Source organism: Rhinolophus sinicus, chromosome 2 (genome assembly GCF_057876585.1).
Source record: "Rhinolophus sinicus isolate RSI-liver-muscle chromosome 2, RSI-T2T, whole genome shotgun sequence".
Lineage (NCBI taxonomy): Eukaryota > Metazoa > Chordata > Mammalia > Chiroptera > Rhinolophidae > Rhinolophus > Rhinolophus sinicus.
Window position 1 is genome coordinate 96,532,125 of NC_142502.1, and position 19,541 is coordinate 96,551,665.

The window sequence follows — 19,541 nt, forward strand, 5'->3', positions numbered from 1 at the left end:
ACCTGAAACTAATATAACACTGCATGTCAACTACAACTGAAAAATAAATTTTAAAAATCTAAAACAAGTCTTAATATGTTTCATAACTCCAGACTGAGAAATTCCACTTGTAGAAATAATTCACTTCTAGAAATAATCACGAGTGCATACAAAAATACTACCACAAAAATATTTCACAGTATTGTTTCTAATAGGGAAGAACTAGAAATAACTTAAATTTCTAACAACACATATTTGGTAAAATGTATATGATATATTCACCCAATGGAATCCTATGTAACCATTAAAAATAATGTAGAATAATGATATGGAAAAGTGTTACAGTAAATACTGTTTTAGTGAGAAAAATGCTTACAAAAACAGTTTATGATGATCTCATTTTAAAATATATGTGTATTCATAGAACAATTTTAGAAAAATAAATATTGACATTTTAAAGGATTATCTCTGGATGGTGAAATTGCAAGTAATTATTATTTTTTTTTTGTGGCTTATCTTTTATTTTTTAAATAATTTAAAAAATTTTTCAATTACAGTTAACATACATTATATTGGTTTCAGGTGTACAATATACCAATTAGATACTTATATAATTTACAAAGTGATCACCCAGATAAATCTGGTACTCATCTGACACCATACATAGTTATTACAATATTGACTATATTCCTTATGCTGTACTTTATATTTCCATGACTATTTTTATAACTACCAATTTGTACTTCTTAATCCCTTCACCTTTTGCACCCATCCTTAACCCCCCCTCCCATCCGGCAACCATCAAAATGTTCTCTGTGTTTGAGTCTGTTTCTGTTTTTTTATCTGTATTTTCTAAGTTGTCTACAATACAAATAAATATTTCCATGATATTGAAACTACAATAAAATTTGTTATATAAAAAGAACAATTGACAAAATGTTTAGCATAGAACTTGCCTCTGCTATACAATGTTATTTCTTCAGTAACTCACTTGCTTAGTGTCCTTTCCCTCAGAAGGACCTCTTGATGAGAGGCAGGAATTCCCAAGGCCTCCTCCCATTGGGAGCATTACTGGAGGCCTGTGGTCGGCCTCGGGGTCACGTGGAATCCAGCTTTGGGGAAACTACAAAGTAACCCAAAGTTTGGGAGGTAGGAGAAATGGCAATTGGAAGATTTTATGGAATCTGAGCAAGAAACTCCTTCACAGAGGATCCAGTTTCTCCGCCCACTTTTTCCTCAAACTGAAGCTTAAGGCCGACTTCAGGGCTTGTTCAAGGCCACAAGGCAGACTTAATGACAAGATGAGGCCTTGAATCTATGGCCTTTCCACCCTGTTGTATTTCTGTAATGTGCTGATTTTGATCAGGCCTTCTCATACTTTAATGTGCACAGGAGTCACAGGGGGTCTTGTTAAAATGTAGATTTTGATCCCGCAGGTCAGGCGTGGGCCGGAGAGTCTGCATTTCTAACTAGGTCTTAGGCGATGCAGAGCGTGTTGGCTTTGAGATCACAGTGATAATGTGTAGCAATGGTGTAGAGCACAGATTCTTGAGCTATACTAGCTTTGCCACAGACTTTAGTGTGCTTCAGTTTCCTTATCTGCAAAATAAGTATAATACCTAATTCATTGTTTTTGTTTAGATTTAATAAGTTATTGAGCATTAAGTGCTCAGAACAGTGTTCACTAAGAACTAGTTATTTTATCAGTATTTATATTCCCCAGAGCAAGCAGCTGGTGAAGTAGGGTTTGACGAATGAATGAATAACCTTTGGAGAAAAGTTCTTTTCTGGGCAACTAATGTCAGAGAAACAAAATGGGAAGGCTCGATGGTGCGGGAGAGGACCACCTCCAAGAAAGTTCCCTCCACCGGGTGGTCAGGAGGGCTCCGGGAGCCCGGAAGCCTTCAGGCGGGCGCCCCGCCGACCAATGCAGCCGCCAGGGAGGAGGGGGGCGCCAGCCAGCCCTTTCCGTCTGGGGCGCCGCGGCCCCGCCCCTTGGAACGTTGTGACGTTAGAGCATTCCGCGGTTGCTACATCGTCTCGAAGGGGCGGGGCGCCTGTCAGGGAAGCTGCAAGCGCGCCGACGCGGGCGGGTCGGGGCTCCACTGCGCAGTGCCAGCGCCAGCACTAGACCCGCGCTCTCCGGCCCGCCGCCTCGGCTCTGGCTCGCGAGCCCGCACTCCAGTCCTGCCCGTGAGCTGCCCAAGTATGGAGCTGCTATGCTGCGAGGGCACCCGGCACGCTCCCCGGGCCGGGCCCGACCCACGGCTGTTGGGGGACCAGCGTGTCCTGCAGAGCCTGCTCCGCTTGGAGGAGCGCTACGTGCCCCGCGCCTCCTACTTCCAGTGCGTGCAGAAGGAGATCAAGCCGCACATGCGGAAGATGCTGGCGTACTGGATGCTGGAGGTACCGCCCGGACGGGTCTCCCCTCCCCCGCCGTCCCTGCGTCCTCGGCTCCGGACATCCCGGGGCCGCCCTGTTGGGACATCCTGGTCTCAACAACAATCAGCAAGATGCTTCGGTGGCCCATAGCCCCGGGCCTGGCCTTTCACTCGGGCACCCTAGCCGGCTACCAACGTGGTGTCCCTTTCCCTTCCCTAACCCCGACTCTGACTGCCAGTGGTTTGGCACCCTAACTAACCCTCTTTTCGGGTCGGGAAAGCGGGACAGGGGCCACCTTTTCCCTTCTGGCTTCTCTAGAGTCTCTTGCTCCCCGCCCCCCCCCCCCCCAGCCCCGTCTTCTTAGGAGAGCGCGCGCCTGGGAAACCCTGGACTCGGCCGCCGCAGAGCGGGTTCCTGTGTCTGTCGCGGGGTTCTGGCGGGGAAGGCGGTGGGGGTGGCGCGCGCGCTGTTCCGGCGGTCTGGGAAATGAAAAGTGCGGGAGGCAGCGGCAGGAGTCTCCTCCCTTCCTTTTGGGTGTGTGCAGTGGGTGGTGGTAATAGTTAGGTCCCAGCTCTCTGGCTACCGTGGGTGACTCTTCCGCACCCTTCCATGGGGGAGGGGAGCCTCAGTGTGGAATCCTTAAGTAAGGGAGCCTCTGGCGGACCCCCTCCCCCCGGGAAGGGGAAGGAGGCAACGCAGAGGAAGTGGGGCCGTCACCTTGGGGAAGGCGCATCCCCCTCCGCATTAGTCCTTGTCACTGTAAGCACATTTACTCCTTCATGCATTTTTGCTCCCGTCCCACTTCCTTCAGCGCCCCCTTTCACTTTTATTGCTGCTGCGTTTCCCACGCCCCTGCCCCAGAAGTGACTGTGCGTCCTCTTCCCAGGTGTGTGAGGAGCAGCGCTGTGAGGAGGAAGTCTTCCCCTTGGCCATGAACTACCTGGATCGCTACCTGTCCTGTGTCCCCACCCACAAGGCACAGTTGCAACTCCTGGGTGCGGTCTGCATGCTGCTGGCCTCCAAGCTGCGCGAGACTACGCCCCTAACCATCGAAAAATTGTGCATCTACACCGACCATGCTGTCTCTCCCCGCCAGCTGCGGGTGCGTGCATAACCCACCCCCAACACATACCGCCTCTCCTCACTTACCGGCAAAGGAAAGCTAAGACCTCAGAGGCTTTCTGCCCCATGGGGAGGGCGCGTGGACCGAAGAGGTTATGTATTTGGCAAAGATGGGGCAGTGCGGTGTGATGGTTAGGGTAGCCCCAACCCAGGCTTAAGCTGCCAGTATGAATTAACTCCCCTTCTCCTGACCTCCAGGGGGTGCCACTGCTTCCTGGTCTTTCCCCCAGATAGCAACAAGTCAAACTGCATGTCTACACTCACTAGTACTTTGCCTCTGGGTTTACACAACCACCATGAGTTATTTATTGGCAGCAGAAAGACATGCCTGCACACCCCCACCGGAGTGGGGGAGTGGAATGTGCTTCATGTGGGGGAGGGGGCTGCCTTGGGTGAGTCTTTATCCCAGTGTGGACTTTGTGATTGAAAAGCCTCCCAGAGCCGATTAAAGCCCGGCCCTGATTGCTCTAAGGAAGGGCCAAGGAGTTTCATCCCACCTTCTTTCCTTCCTTTTATATCCCAGAAGACACAGCTCCTTCCTAATCCTCATTCTGAGCAACTTGAGCAGCTGCTTCAGGCCTGGTGGAATCATCTCTCCCTTTCTCCCTTAGCCAAAGGCCAGAGCTGAGGGATGGACAGGGAGCTGAGCTGCAGCTGCTTCCGATGTGATAATGATGCCCCCTCCCCTGGCCCGCCCACTCTGACCAAGGTCTTTCATAACCCTGTGGGGAGCTGCTGTCACTCCTGTGGTTTGGGAAGTGGCTTCCTGGGCCTCTTGCTGGGAACTTGGGCTGGGCTCTTCCGAGGCGGCAGGAGAGTCACCGGTTCTTTTCCCAAAGCCTGGAGAGGAGGTGGGGGAGCTGCTGGGATCTAGGTTATTTAGGGCATGTAGATCGTCTCCTGGGGGGTCTGGGGGAGAGGATGGGTGAGCTGGCACCTTCCTCAACCTTGCTCTGTGCGGCCAAGTCTTCTCCTGACCCTGAGAGGAGTCTGTGGGCCCCATCTCCCGGGGAGGAGGGCAGCATGCAGGCTGCTGTGATTGGCTGGCCAGGAAGCCAGGGTACTGGGGCCCCTGACTGCTGCTTGTTGAGGAACAGGATTCCTCTTCCTGCCAAGTAGCTCTCAGAGATGGGAGTAGGAGGCCGGAGATGGGAATCCGGGAGGCCCCACGGCTCTTTGTGATGAATCTGGTAGTTTTTGGCAAGTCTGAAGGTGGAGTTGGTTTCCAGGGCCAGCAAGCAAGATGTTTTTGGAGGGGTTTAGGCTGGAAGGTAGAAGGGGACTTCCTTTTTGTGAAAAGATTGGGATGGTATGTGTGTCTTTGTGTGTGGGGTGTTTTTTCAGAACAGGCAAAAAGCACTCTTCCCCCCACTCTTGCCTGAGCTGGGGGTGGAGTGTGCAGATGGCTTCCTAGAAGGTCAGAGTTGGAAGGGACCTCAGAGAACTCGTCAGTCCAAATCCTTGTGCAGCAGAGAAGATTGAGGCCCAGAGAAGGAGGGAAGGGTCCAGCCTCAGCATTGCACTGAAGTGGATGAGGAGAATCGGTCTTCTGGCTAGCCCAGGTGGACTTAAAGGCTGGGGATATGATGGAAGTAGCTAATAGCTCCCAGAGGTATGCTGTCTTCCAGCCTAGGGCTGAGATTCTCCGAGGTTGCCCGGATACAGCTGCTGAAGGGGGCAGGTCCTACCTATCCCTGCAGTGTGCACTAAGGGACTTGGCCACCCTCCCTTACTCAGGACCCCATGCCTCCCCATAGGGCAAGCCCCACTCCAAGTTCCCTTGGAGGCTAGGTGCTTTCTGTTCACTTCTGAGTTAGGAGTTTGGCCGCTGGGACGAGCACTGGGAGTAGAATGCTAGCTTCTCTGCTTCAGTTCTTCTGGCTCCAGGCCAGACTGTTGTGTGGGGCCCTGTGAGAGGCTTGGGGCTGACTGGGGAGGGTGACACCTAGGCGGGGGCCTGGAAGAGGTTGGGTGGGGTTGCTATGGCTGCCTCAGTAAGGGGTCAAACCCATCAGTTCCTTCCTGAGATAAAACAATGAAGAAATCCTCAAGTGTGCAACTCAGCAATGGGGCCAGCACTGGGAACCCCAGACCAGTGGATTGGGGTGGGGCTCTCAGCCTCCCCCTGGGACCTAGCAGTGGTATATAGGCTTGGGCAGGCGGAGATAGGATTTGGTCCCGCAGGGATCACCCAGACCTATCATGTCTGGCTTGGCCCCCACTTCTCTTCCTGAGAGTCACTCGGCACAATGGGTTCCAACTCAAGCGGGTGGAGTGGGGTGCTGTGTCTCAGGACCTACCCCTGATGTCCCACCAAGGGGATGTGGGTTAAGTTGGGCAACCTGCCCTTTGAGGAACCTCAGGGGTAGCTTCAGTGGCTGTGTCACAGGAGGTGTGGTCTCGGGCTTTGGTTTCTTAAAGATCTGTAGACTCAGCTGGGATGCAGAGTTCGGGGAGAGGCCAAGTGGTGATCTCCTCTTTCACAAATCTTTGGGATTATGGGGAGTCTTTCTGCTTCACCCCAGAGGAGCCTGAAGTTCATGGCGGTGCTGGTGGTGTCTGCTGCTGCAGTCATTTCTCTCAGCCTTGGCAGGAGAGGTGCTCAGAGCCCTGGAAGAAGTCAGGAGAAGGCCTGGATTATTGCCTCCCCCCCACACACCCAAAAGATAACCAAACAGGATTAAGAGAGACAATTCATGTCAATCACATAGTCTGGCACCTAGTTAATGAATAGATGCTCAAAGCAAATGTCCCCAGCTCTTCCCTGCCCTGGACTCCCCGCTCCACAGCGCCAGTCCTTAAACCCAGAAGCAGAACGGGGGTCCTGACATTTAAGTTTGATGGGCTTCCTTTCCCGTGAGACTTCTGCTTTACTGTCCTCTTCAGCCACTCACCCCCACCCTCTTCTCTAACCTCCAGGATTGGGAGGTGCTGGTCTTGGGGAAGCTCAAGTGGGACCTGGCTGCTGTGATTGCCCACGATTTCCTGGCCCTGATTCTGCACCGGCTCTCTCTGCCCAGTGACCGACAGGCCTTGGTCAAAAAGCACGCCCAGACCTTTTTGGCCCTCTGTGCTACAGGTAAGAAAGAGTTCTAGATACATTTTTTGCCAAATCAGGAAAATCAGAAGACTTCGAAGGGTCAGAGGTAACTAGGAGACTCTGGTTTATGCTCATTTATGTGTGAAAATTATGTCCTCTCTCAGCCCTAAGTTTCAACACAGAAAAGCAGCGGAACACAATTAGAGCTGCGCACTGAGACCCCCCAGTACACATCGGTGGGAACTCTGAGGGCTTAGAGATAAGTGACTTGCCCAGAGTCTCAAGGTGGTTAAGTTGGGAGCAAAAACCCAGATCTCTTGAGCCTACTTTTGTTTTCACACCAGGGAGGCTCATTCACTCCCTGGTTCCTGACCAGGGTCACTTAAGGCCCACCCTGGCCCTGACCTCCAGAAGTCTGCTGTTCACTTGATCCTCTAGGAGACAGGCCCTTTCCCGCCTTTTCCCCTTGGCTGTCTTAACAGCACTCACTGCTGGCATTTTCCAGTATGTCCTCTGCTCTAATCATGCTGCCTGGCACTTTCTGAGGAATAGCAAGTCCACACCGCTGTTCTCGATGCCCTCCTTGCCTCATGGTTCCCTTTCTCTCTTTCCAAGATTACACCTTCGCCATGTACCCACCATCCATGATCGCCACGGGCAGCATTGGGGCTGCCGTGCAAGGCCTGGGTGCGTGCTCCATATCCGGGGACGAGCTCACAGAGCTGCTGGCAGGGATCACAGGCACTGAAGTGGTGAGTGCTGGGCAGCAGGCCAGCGGGCTGTCAATTCATGAGGTAGCGCTATTCCCTGAGGCTCCAGCAGAGGGAGGCATCCGCCTCAAACTTGATCCCCACGTTGTGTTTCGTGTCCTGACCTTGGGGCTTCTGTGGCCTTTTATCTCCTGCTTTGGTCTGCAGAAGAGCAAGTGGTCTTCGGTGGGTTGAAGGGCACCATCCCTGGGTGCCCTTTTCTGCCAAATGGTTTGCAGGAGTGGGGGTGGAGGGTTTGGTGTCAGCTGCAGGGCTGCTCTCACACCCTCTTGCCACATCCTCTTGGCAGTTTCTGAGAATTGAAGGCTGATTCCTGGGGCTGGGCTGTGGCCTAACCTCCCGACTTCCCTGTGCTGGGACGTGTCCGTCCCCTGCACCTGCTGCCAGATGGTATGGGGGAGGAAAGGGGACCTTTAGCTCTAAGGGGGCCTTTCTCCGTCCCCCCCAGCAGTCCCTCCTCACTGTTCCTCCTTGTTCCCAGGACTGCCTGCGGGCCTGTCAAGAGCAGATTGAAGCTGCACTCAGGGAGAGCCTCAGGGAAGCCGCCAAGACCTCCCCCAGCCCAGCTCCCAAAGCACCCAGGGGCTCCAGCAGCCAGGGGCCCAGCCAGACCAGCACCCCCACAGATGTCACAGCAATCCACCTGTAGCCCTGGAGAGGCCCCCTCGAGTGGCCACTGACAGCAGAGGAGGGGACACTGCCACCCCCCTTTCCCTGCCTGCAGGAATGAACCACACCACAGCTGAAGCCTGAGGGGGCTCCTTCCTATTTGCCCCTTGCCAAGCCGAAGGGGACAGGTCCTACGTATCCCTGCCGTGTGCACTAAGGGGCCTGGCCAGCCATGTTTGTGTGGCTGGCCAGGCTCCTCCTCCTCCCTGCCTCTGACCAGCTCAGCGCCTTCCCTGATTCTAGCTGGAGGTAGGGTAGGCCAGGCTGATCAGAGATGAAATTGAAGTAGGTAAAATACATCTTACCAGCGTTTTTTTATTTTTTTTGAGGGCCCCCTTTATCTTTGGGGCTCTCATGTTCTCAATTGCCAAAATGTCCTAGTGCCTTATAAGGGTGCTGCACCTTCTAGAGTCTGCATTTGGATTGGGGTCTTTCTGAAGAAGTTTCAGATATTCTGGGGAGATGGCTCCTCAACACAATCCACGTTCACAGCTGCTCCTAGAGGGAGGGGCCCGGGCCTCTCACAGGTTCAAGAACCAACCAATTCCTCCTTGCTTTGCTTTCCACTCAGCTTCTCCTGTGTGATTGAGGGGGGCGGGGTCAGTGCTGAAGGAAGAGGTGGTTTTAATTTATTAATTGCTTTGAGTACAACTGTAAGAGGGTATGGTGGGGTCCACCTAACCCAAGTGGTGGTAACCCTGGTGGTTGCTGCATCCCTCCCCTCTGCTGCTGGCTAGAGGGTCTTGGTGGCCAAGGAGCTGCTACAGCCTGGGGACGGGCCAGACCCTCCTCTCCCCTTGGCCCTCTGCCCCATCCTCCAAGGGGGATGAAGCAGGGATGCCACAGGTGACCCCATCTGGAGAGGGAGGCAAGCCCTGTTGACACAGGTCTTTCCTAAGGCCACGAGGTCCAGGCTGGTGGCCCAGGACCATCATGCTACCTTAATAAAGATTCTGGAATAAAACTGGCTTTGGCTTCTTGGACTGGAGGGTGGTGTGGGTAAAAGCCTATTTCTAGACGGCATGAGGTCAAGAGGGTGGATGGAAATCAGTGGTCTCAAGCAGTGGCCATCAAGCCTTTTCTGTCAAGTGCTATAGAGTAAATGTTTCTGGCTTCGTGGGCCATACAGTCTCTGCTCAACTATTTACTGAGCAAGTATCAGTTCTGCTTTATAATGGAACGTATGTGTTCCTAAAAATCACTGCACTATACAGAAATGCACAATAAAACCCACAGGACCTATGGAGAAAGGGCTTAAGGCACAACACTCACAAACTTCATGAGCGACGTACTTAAAAGATAGTATAGTTTTTATACATTAAGTGGTTAAACACAAGTACAATGAATACAGCCCTTTATCTTGAAAAAGATGTCTGGCCGTGGAAGCAGAGGTCGGAAGGATGTAGAAAGCGGGTTGTCACACCAGATGTGGGTGTGGCTCCCAACCCACACAGTGAACTGAGACAGCAGCTGTGATGTGTTGGAGGCGCGTATTTTGTGTACCTGGCTTGGCTCAGCTGGGTGCAATTTTCTGCTTTCACGTAGTATTTCTCTAGGACACAACTGTACACAAACGTGAAATTTGCTTTATGATTAAGTCGTTCCCAAATATGTTAATGGGGTTGGAACAAATTCACATTTTCAAAAGCAAATGGCTTATAGGACTGTACTGTGTGGCAGCATCAAACAGCCACAGAAAACGGAAATGGGTAGGCACGGCTGCATTCCAGTAAAACTTGGACACTGAAATTTGTATTTCATATAATTTTCACCTATCACAAAATAACTTAAATTTTTTCCCATCCATTAAAAAATATAAAAATCACTCTTTGCTCATGGGCCATTAGAAAATGGGCATGTGACCCTAGTTTGCCAACCTCTGGTCTAAAGCTCTCATTAAGAAAAGCAAGTTGTCTGGTGGTGACCCCACCCCCCCACCCCCGATCTAATCATTCCTCAGCCCAACCTTATTCCCTGACCTGTCTGGCCTCTATCTCCACTTTAGGGGCTTTCTCCTGTAGCTCTTCCATCCATAGCAGCTGAGATTGGCATCTTTTGAACCACCTCTGGTTGCTGGCATCCTTCCAAAACAGGCTGTGTGGGAGGGAAAGGCAGCAAATGTGCCCCCTAGGGGCTAACAGGGTGGATGTAGCCTGGAAAAAAACGAACTTGTAGAATAGGGAGGTTCCTACATAAACTGGGTAAAAATCCACTCCTAGACAGGAACAGGGAAGAGTAATCCCTATCTCCAGCTAAAGAGGGAAAGCAGAAAGATCGCCATTCATCACATCAAAACGTGGAAGTTCAATAAATACCTGCCTTTTTATCCACATCCTAGTGACTTGACACAACAGCCTGAGAGAATACTTATTCCAAGCCCCAGCAGGGGAGTGGGAATACTAGGGTGTGGGATCTCAGACAGGTCCCAGGACTGAGCAGGAACCACGGCCTAGAATGGAAGCGGGGGTCAGCCAGACGGTCCGTCCTCCCTGTCAGATACTGGGGCGTCAGATGCCCATGAGCTCTCACTGCCGAGCTTTGGGTCTTCAGCTCTTCAGCTGGAAAGGCCCAGTGTCACCTTTGGTCACCAACAGGATTCCTGGTATCCTCCCACACCCCTCAGACCAGGAGGAGTGACTGCTTCCTCACTCCATGGTGATGGGAACATCTTCCACATCGCGGGGTGTTGCGCTCTGAAGCTCACGCCTGATCTCTGGGGACAGCTGTGGATGGGGCTGCAGCCGGAGCAGTTCCAGGATGGCCTCCTTCTGCTCTGTGGACAGGTCTGCCTTGTAGCGCTGGACCAAAGTCAGGAGGCACTGGTGCCAGAGCACGGGCAGTTCGCGCTTCTCCTTCCGGAACCCCAGGAAGTGGAAGACCAGGGCGTCCAGCACCCGGTAGGGCAGTGCGTACTTCTTATCCAGCAGCAGTCGCAGGAAGATGCTGTTGGCACCACTGTATTCCATCTCAGCAATTTTCAGCATGGCCGCGCTAGCAGGAAAGGGGTTGGGGGAGTGAGTGGTGGGGGAAATAAATATTTGGGGAGAGATTCTATTTCTCCCTCTTCTCCTCTGCTGGCCCTTTTCCTGGGATGTTCCTAAGAGGGCCATCTTGGGCCTCTCCTCACCTACGCGGTCCTGATCATACACCCTTGACTCCAATTCCCATCTCTATGCTGATTCATCCCAAATCCCCCGCTCTGGCTCGGACTGCTTGTCTCAGTATCTAACGATACAGACATCTCAGCATCTCCACTCTTAACCTTAGGGTTTCCGGGCGGGAATTCCCGCCCATTCTCAGGAATTTTTTCACCTTCCTATTCCCAAATCCCAAGATATAAACTGTTTTCTGTTTTCCACGATGAATCGTTTCCACAAAGTGACGGCCGATACTACCAAACACCTGGGTTCAAGGAGCCAATTTTCCCAATTTCCCGACCAAATTTTCTTGGGATTTGGGAATGGAAAAGCAAAAAAATTCCTGAGAATGGGTGGGAATTCCCACCCGGAAACCCTAGCAATAAATAGGAAAAATGTCTAAGAGCTACACTGTGAGTAGTACCTTTATTTCCCATTGTGGGTATTCCTGGGTTCAAGGAACCGATTTTCCCGATTTCCCAACCAACTTTTCTTAGGATTTGGGAATGGGAAAGTGAAAAAAATTCCTGAGAATTGGCGGGAATTCCCACCTAGAAACCCTACTTAACCTATTTTCTTCCTATGTTCTTATTTCCATTCATTCATGCATTCATTCATTCATTCATTCCACTATTTACTGAGCACCTATCACATAAAAGGTACTGGGCCCGTTCTTGCGGAACTTACACCTAGTGGAGTAATGATACACCTACTGGCTTAAACAAGCCACAAAGTCGGGGCTATTCTTAGCTCCTCCACTGTCCCCACACAACTCCGCACGTCTTGGTGATTCTACCTATCCTCCCTCCCCTCCAACATTACCTGGAGTGCAGCACGGGGATGGAGCACTTGGTGAGGATGCTCCCCACGATGATGGCTTCCCGGAGGGTGCAGGTGCCTGACTCACACAGTGGGATCAGGATCCCTGGGGAGCGTCACAGGGTGAGAGACAGGAGGCACAGCAGAAAGCACCCCTCCCACCCTGAGACAGCCATCTCCCCAGTCAGGCTTCCTGCTTTCACCCGCAGCAGCTCCAGCCCCTGCCTTTCTTCACTGCCTCCTGGGTTCTCACCTTTAAACCAGGCTCCAGGCTTGAACAGGGCCTTCTTGAGTGCCATGTAGAGGTGGAAGTTGAGTCGTTTATACTCAGCAATGTCATCTCGTACTCGAGGGAGCAGGACAAGGTTGTAGAAGCGCTGGGCCATGCGTTCCTTCAGGTTAGAGGCGAATATCCTAGTGTGGGGGGAGTAGTGGGGAAGCCCCAGGTCACTTGATAGTCTGGGGCTGGCCCTTTAAATATCACTGTAGATGGTGCACGCAAGAGATTTGAGGGGTGTGTGGGAGTATGTGAGCTGCGCGCATGCAACACCCAAGTCAGATCAGAGGGAACAGGAGGGGCTACGAGACATATCCAAACAGCTGAGCAGTCTTTGGGGGAGCTAGAGCTCTTCCCAACTTATGACACCTCAGCTATTCACCTTCCCGTCCCCATCATGGGTCCTCTCTATCCTGCTCAAGGGACCTGAGGCCGCCTGAGGAGCTGCAGGCTTCTGAGGTCATGCTGACGCACCAGGGTTGTGGCCTAGTAGTTATATGCCTCCCCTAGAAACTCATCGTGGGAGTCTCAATAGGGCCTTGGTCCCAAAACATGAAACAGGAAAAGCTGGGAAAATGACACAAAGAAGCACAAAATAGAGCTCGGGGGCCAAGTTAAAACGTAGTGGCAAAGGCCGGGAAAGTCTGTACGTCCCACGCCCACCCTTACCTACAGACCCACGGCGACCCTGAGTCTGTAGGGCCCCTCTACTCTACCTCGTGGCTTGGTACATGGCAGCAGCCGTCCAGGCCTCGGGCTCTGTGACGTAGAGGATCTGCTCCCAGTTGGAGAGCGCAGGGATGATCTTGAACGCCTTGGGCAGCTTCCCACTGCGGTACTTAGACAACACCTGGGGATGAGGAAGCAACACCATTGCCGTTCACGGAGCTCCTGCTTGCGGAGGACAAGTGCCAGGTCCTGGTCCCGGGCCTTTTCAGATACTCACTCACTTAACCCTCACAACAACCGTAAAGAGGGGCCATTATCATCCTCGTTTTCCGGATGGGGAAACAGAGGCCAGAGGGTTAAGAAATTTACCCATGGCCACCAAGTTACTAAGGGGCACAGCAGGCCTCTGACTTACGTCAGTTCTCGGCCACTAGGCCTTACGTGTCCAAGAGATGGGGACACCCACAACCTTAGGTGGGAACCCACGGCCCCCGTGAGGGTATTGCAGCGCTTACCTCCCGGACGCCTTTGTAGACCTCCAGGACACGGGGGTCCAGCTGGGGCATAGGGAAGCCTGACACCTCTGACATGACTGTCTCAACTTCTGTCTGCTTCTCAGTCAGCTTCTCCATGATGATGTCAGCGAGGGTGCGCCTACCAGTGGGGGAGGGAAGGGAGGCAGTACTATGGTCACAGTGTAGGAAGCTCTAAACGCCCCAGAGACCCTAGTGAGTGCCAATACACCTGTCACCTTGCTGGGAAGTGTGGCCTCGATCCCTCTGGCCCTGACCACCCGCCACAGATGGCTACAGAGCACCAAGGACCTGACAATCATGGGGTGTGGGACAAAGTGGACAATCGTGTAGAGGTTAAGATCCAGGACTCAGGTCAGTCAGCCTGGGTTTCAATCCTGGCTCTTCCACTCCCTGTAGGACCTTGGGCACACTATCTGGCCTCTCCATACCTCAGTTTCCTCATCTGTAAAACAGAGATAATAACTGTGCCTACCTCATGAAGTTCATGTAAGGATTAAATGAATACACATACGTTACTTGGAATTATTATTAGGTTGGTGCAAAAGTAATTGCGGTTCAAAAGGTTAAAAAAATTGCAAAAACCGCAATTATTTTTGCACCATTGCACCGACATAATAGTACATAGCAAATATGTAACAAGTCCTGCCTATTTCAGACACACCCCTCATTTGTTGGTTTGACCTCTAGAGTGCCAGAAACATCTCAGTCATATACCAAGATTTCAAGTAGCTGCGAACATTAGGGAAAGACCATGACCAAATTTCCCATTTCAACTGACTAAAATTTGTGGAAGTATTTCTAAGATTACTGATATTTTTCTCAGCCTTGTTAAGCAAAGTATACCAAACAATTTTATCGTGATAATTCAGAATTCTCATTACATTGGGCTTTGATATAATAATAATGGTACCTTCAGAGGCTACTACATTATATTTAGAACAGCCCCTGTTTTCTGAGGGCCTTCTCAATACCAGGCACCGAGTACAGGACTTTTCGGATGTTATCCCATATAGTCCATGCAACACCTATGCGAGGTGTTATTATTCCCCTTACTCAACATGGGAACTGATATCCAGAGAGGTTAATAACTCATCCAAGGTCTCACAGCTCTCAAGTGAGGGAACAGAGTCAGACTCTGGTTCTAAAGTTCAGGTACTGTGTGCCTCCAAACTAAACGGCCTCTGACTGCTGAGCTCATGTGTCTAGGTGTGTTTTCTGAAGATGCCCGCTGTCACTTCTCAAGATTATCAGGAGTCCCTGTTTCCAGTAACTTTTCTCTTCACTGCAAGCTGGAAAACCATTCTGCCCAGCTTGCCAGAATGATTTGTTCAAAGGAGTTCTAAGGCATGAGAGGCTCTTGGGGGGACAAGCATGGTAGTCCAAGTGCACATTTTGCGACACCTACTTCAGTGCTAGGCATCCATCTGGGCAAGGGGCTCACTTCTTCATTCTGCGCTCTCAAACAAGCTCACCACAGACCTTATCGTTCAGCCTCCCTGTCTTTTCCCGGTATTAGTAGCAATGAGGTGCATTAACCCAAGACGAGGGAAGGATGAAGAACCATGTCATGTTAGTATCACAGGGTCAGAACGAACTGGGTGAGGGCCCTAACCCCAGACTCCCCGCCCCTGGGCCAAAGTCCACACGCTCAGGAGTTTGACCACAGGAGCTTAAATGCTGACATGGCTTGGAGCCAGCACTTATTATAAATGGGAATAAATTAGTGGTTCTAACTGGGGGTGAATTTGTCCCCTAAGGGATGTTTGGCAATGCTGGGAGACACTTTTGGTTAGCACAACTGGGGGAAAGGTCACTATTGCTATCTGGTGGGTAGTGGTCAGGGACGCTGCTAAACATCCTACATTGCACAGGACAGCCTCCACACAAAAAAAGACTTATCCAGCCCCAAATGCCAACAGTGCCAAGGCTGTCAGACCCTGGATAAAACGGAGCTGAGGGCACGCAAGAGATCTGGCCAGGAAACTGAGCTTACCACTAGGAACACTGAGCACACCAAGACCAAATGCAAAGGGATGGCTCTCCCCAGGCAGGAAAAAGCCCAATAGCAGTTTCCCCCGTAATCTGGGCAGGTCTGGAACAGGTGAACAGAGGGGGAGGAGGTACTTTGGGTCATTCTCACTCAGAATGGTCCTCAGAGGACGGGCCAATTTGGTTACAGTGGTTCCCCCACAACAAGCAATGCTCAGGCCCTTCCCAAAGGTAGGGAATCAAAACCCTGCCAGAGCAGATGCTTCCCCGTAGGAAGCTGCCCCCAGGACTTACTAGCCCCAATCCCAGGCCATGTCAGCCCTACCTGACAGGAGGGTTCTTATTCATGAACATCTCAATGGCACGCTCGTCCTCAGGGTCCACGGCCACCTCTGCGTGGTGGTCTGCCCCTGTCATTGTGGCAGCCTTCTCCAGGGTGGGCCATTCCTCATCCTCGTCATCTGAGCCATCCTGCGGCATTCCTGGACCTACAAGAGGGGAGATGAAGTGGATGAGTAAAGTAAGCAGTGGGTGAGGGATTCAGCGGTCAATTTAACTTTAACCATAAGGTAGAATATAGGCCTCACGTGTGCTTGTAATAGACACAGATGTGTGCAGTGAAACATGATGCACACACTACCTTCCAACACCCCCCCACCCCCCCACCCCGGGGCTTACAACATTGCTTGAGACACACAATGTACACATAGGAACCAATAAGATAGCGCTGCCAGCAAGTAACAGTTAACACACTATACTCAGCCATGTAGCAGGAACTGTTCCAAATACTGCCGGTAACTCTCACAACCCCAAGAACTAGGTACTAATATTATACCCAGTTTCAGATGGGGACACTGAAGCACAGAAAAGTTACATAATTTGCCGAAGGCAGGAAATCTGGGTCTAGACTGCATGCTTTACCTCTCTTCTACACACATGGTAGAGCTTGATTATTTGCCAAATGAATGGTAGAGACAGTATATACCACACGCATTTAGATGATGAGTGCAGAGGACGGTTAGGCTCCGGATAGGGGGCAGGGGAGCAGGGGGAGGGCATTCCAAACCCGGTAACACTGGCAAAAGGCTTGCCAGTGTTAGGCAGGAGCTAGGAATAAGCCTAGAAATAAGGTACCGTGAGGCCAGGCAGCGGAGTTCAGATTCCAATGGACCAATAAATGATTATAGTGGAAGGCTCTACAGCTGGCTGATTGTCTGGTGAGGGATGTAATACTCCACACAGTGAGATGCAATGCTGCATATGAACAGGTCATTAAGAACAGAGGAGTGTGTCATAGAAGTCAAATGCAGGGGTGTGTGTGTGGGGGGGAACAGTTTGCCTCCACATGCTAACAACTCCCAAATCAGTACTTGTAGGTAGATATTTCGCTCCCGACCCTAACTAACTCCAGTTGCCACCCGTACAGCCACTCATGGATGGATGATCCACAGGCATCTCAAACTTCACCTGTCATCAACCTGAAAGTCACTCTTTTCCTCCGAGGTCCATTCTACTGTGTTCCACATCCAACTATACAGCACCACCATCCACCCAGTGCTAAGCCAGTACCTGGGAGGAAGGCGAGCTGCATCCCCTCCTCACCCCCAACACCCAATCAGTTACCAAATTCTATTCCATTCTACCTCATGGAGTAGGTGTCAAATCCTTCACAGCCCTGCCTAAGCCTAGATCAGCATCATCTCTTGCCTGGATTAATGTAACAATCCCCTAACCGGTCTCCAAATTTTCCAATAGTTTCCCACTGTCTTTCTGATAGCTTTCAATCTGGGGCACAGCCTTCAAGCCTTTTGCAGACTTGGCTCCTACCCACCTGACCATCATTCATTCATCCGTTCATTCAGCCAACACTGAGAGCCTACCATGTGTGAGACACTGTTCTGGGGGCTGGAAACATGCGAGTGAACAAGACAGACAAAACTTTTTGCCCTGATAGAGCTTCTACTCTAGGCGGGGAGATAGACAATAAATCAATATAACATATTAGGTGAAAAGACAAGTGCTATGAAGAAACAGGGTGGAGTCGTTGGGAGTGTGGAGACAAGGGTAGGCCACAATTATTAATAGAGTGGTCAGGACAGGCTTCTCAGAGAAGGTGAGGAACCAAGGGAGAAAGCCTGTAGGTGTACGAGGACAGGAACAGCCAAGGCAAAAGCCCTAATTGGCCATGTTTAAGAACAATGAAGCCTACATGCTGGAAATGAAGAGGGCAAAGGAGAAAGCAGAAGAGGTTAGACTGGCAATAGCAGCAGATCTAGGGCTTTTGAGACCCTTGTAATCTTCTAGCTGTTGAGTTATGAATGGACTGTAGGAGATATGGGATATTAATGAGGAGGGTACTGCAATCATCCAGGGGACAGGTGATGGTGGCTTGAACACGCTGGTTTTCCAGGGTGCTGAGAAGTGGTCTGATATTAATTGAAGGTAGAGTCAACAGGATTTCCTTACAGATCAGATGTGATGTGAGAAAGGAGTCTGAGGTTTCAGTCTTCAGCAAACGGAAGGATATCATACTGTTAACCGAAATTAGGGAAATGTGGGAGTAGGTTTGGCGAGAAGGTTTATTTTGGACGTGTTACATTTGAGATAGGTTTCAAACCGGAGATGCCAAATAGGCAGCTGAAATATAAGAATTTGGGGTTCATGGAAGAAATCAGGGCTAGAATATAAAGAAGGGAGCAGTCACCAAATAGATGGTATTTAAACCATGAAACAGATGACAGCACCAGAGAAGTAAGGAAGAGAAGAGATCCAAAGACTGAAACTTATGGCACTTCAGTAAGAGGTTGGGGACAAAAGAGGAACCAGCAAAAGATACTGAGAGGTAAGAAAGTAATAACACAAGAATGTGATGTCTTAGAAGCCAAGTAAAGATACTGTAGCCAGGAGACCAATGTTCAATTGTGTCAGGACAAACTAAAGATGAGATCTGAAGAATGGATTAAGCCACTGGGGGGGGGGGGGGGTCAACACTCCCACCCTAATAAGTAAATGCTGATCATCTTTTACTTACTCTTTGGCCCCTAAACAACATTGCACTTTCTGCTCAGAGCAAACCACACTCATTTTTTTATGTCTCAGCACAAAGGTCATGCAATCTGGGAAGTCTGACCCACCAAAACCACTGTTATCAGAGAAACTATACTTTATCATGGAATGTACGATCCTAACGTGTCTATCGGATTGTCTCTCTCCTAGGCTATCTTGAAGTCAGGCACATGTTATTCTGTTTATTTCTTTACCCAAACCATCTAAACTAGCACAGTGCGAATGAAGCGTAGTGGTAGACATCCCCTAACTATGTATAGAACAAATGGATAAATACTAGGAGAACTTGGTGGTGCGAGCAATCACTTCCTGTTGGACTAACTTCAAGGGGTGCCTAGAAGAGGGCTTAAAACTAGGAGTGGGCGTGGAGGGTGCTGACCACCCTAAATCCGCTCCAGGACGGGGTCTCTCATTCCATTACTTTTGCAAGCGTGTGCTACGGATGTCGTCCTTTTTTTATTCCAAGCTATTCCCCTGCCCCACACCCGTCCACCCGCACCTAACCACTCTCTTCCTCGTACCCACCCCCCGCCACTCACCCAGCCGTGTGACGCGCTCCCTGGGCGCCGCGGGCATGCCCCCACTCCCATGCTCGGCCTCGAGTTCCTCCTGTTGCTGCCGCGCTTGCTGCAAAATCCGTCGGGTCAGCCGGGGCCCCACATACTCTTCCTCTTCGGTTCCGCGACCCCGCCGCTTTTCCCGGGCCCCTGCCCGCACCACGTCCCCAGCCAGAATCTGCTCGGCCAGCGGCGCGTGTTTTTCCGGACCTCCGGCCCCGCGGGCCGCCTTGAATTTCGGCATTTTTCTCGAAGAAGTTGCGGGGAAGGTTCACACGTGGAGACGGAAAATAAGTCCTGAATGCGCTTGCGCAGTGCACTCCCAGCGTCCAAGAGGCCACACGGGGATCACAGCGCCCCCTATCGTTCGGAGGCCAGGAGTGCCACCAGCGCCGCCCCGCCCGCTAAGAGCTCACAGGTCCTGGAGCTAGACTCCCAAATACACTCATTGCATTTAACGTTGGCTTCTCTAAGCCTTGTCGATATAGGCAAGCCTGGGTACTACATTCGGGCAGGGATGCCACTGGAG

General features: G+C 51.1%; 2 protein-coding genes across 7 annotated transcripts in view; one reads left to right on the forward strand and one right to left on the reverse strand.

Moving 5' to 3' along the window:
• CCND3 (cyclin D3) overlaps positions 1 to 8,926 on the forward strand; it is an 84,811-nt gene extending 75,885 nt beyond the window's left edge. For 2 of the 5 annotated variants that reach the window (XM_019738338.3, XM_019738337.3), the window contains 4 exons: positions 3,248 to 3,463; positions 6,403 to 6,562; positions 7,139 to 7,275; positions 7,775 to 8,926. In XM_019738338.3, the coding sequence (XP_019593897.1) occupies positions 3,293 to 3,463; positions 6,403 to 6,562; positions 7,139 to 7,275; positions 7,775 to 7,942 (636 nt within the window). In that variant the 5' untranslated portion in view covers positions 3,248 to 3,292 and the 3' untranslated portion in view covers positions 7,943 to 8,926. Of the gene's footprint in view, positions 1 to 2,008; positions 2,386 to 3,247; positions 3,464 to 6,402; positions 6,563 to 7,138; positions 7,276 to 7,774 lie in introns of those variants that run through there. The other 3 variants (XR_016020321.1, XM_019738336.3, XM_074332915.2) reach the window with 3 other exon arrangements.
• A 602-nt stretch (positions 8,927 to 9,528) lies between these two features.
• BYSL (bystin like) lies at positions 9,529 to 19,471 on the reverse strand. Of its 2 annotated transcripts, none has more exons than XM_074332917.2 (7): positions 18,995 to 19,471; positions 15,715 to 15,871; positions 13,380 to 13,518; positions 12,912 to 13,045; positions 12,172 to 12,332; positions 11,922 to 12,024; positions 9,529 to 10,953 (listed from the first exon to the last, which is right to left on the reverse strand). In XM_074332917.2, the coding sequence occupies exons 1-7, from the start codon at positions 19,254 to 19,256 to the stop codon at positions 10,608 to 10,610; spliced, it is 1,302 nt and encodes a 433-aa protein (XP_074189018.2). In that variant the 5' UTR covers positions 19,257 to 19,471; the 3' UTR covers positions 9,529 to 10,607. The 2 variants fall into 2 exon arrangements, with proteins under 2 accessions (XP_074189018.2, XP_019593898.2); XM_019738339.3 differs by having other exon boundaries at positions 15,715 to 15,877.
• Between the last annotated feature and the right edge of the window lie 70 nt (positions 19,472 to 19,541).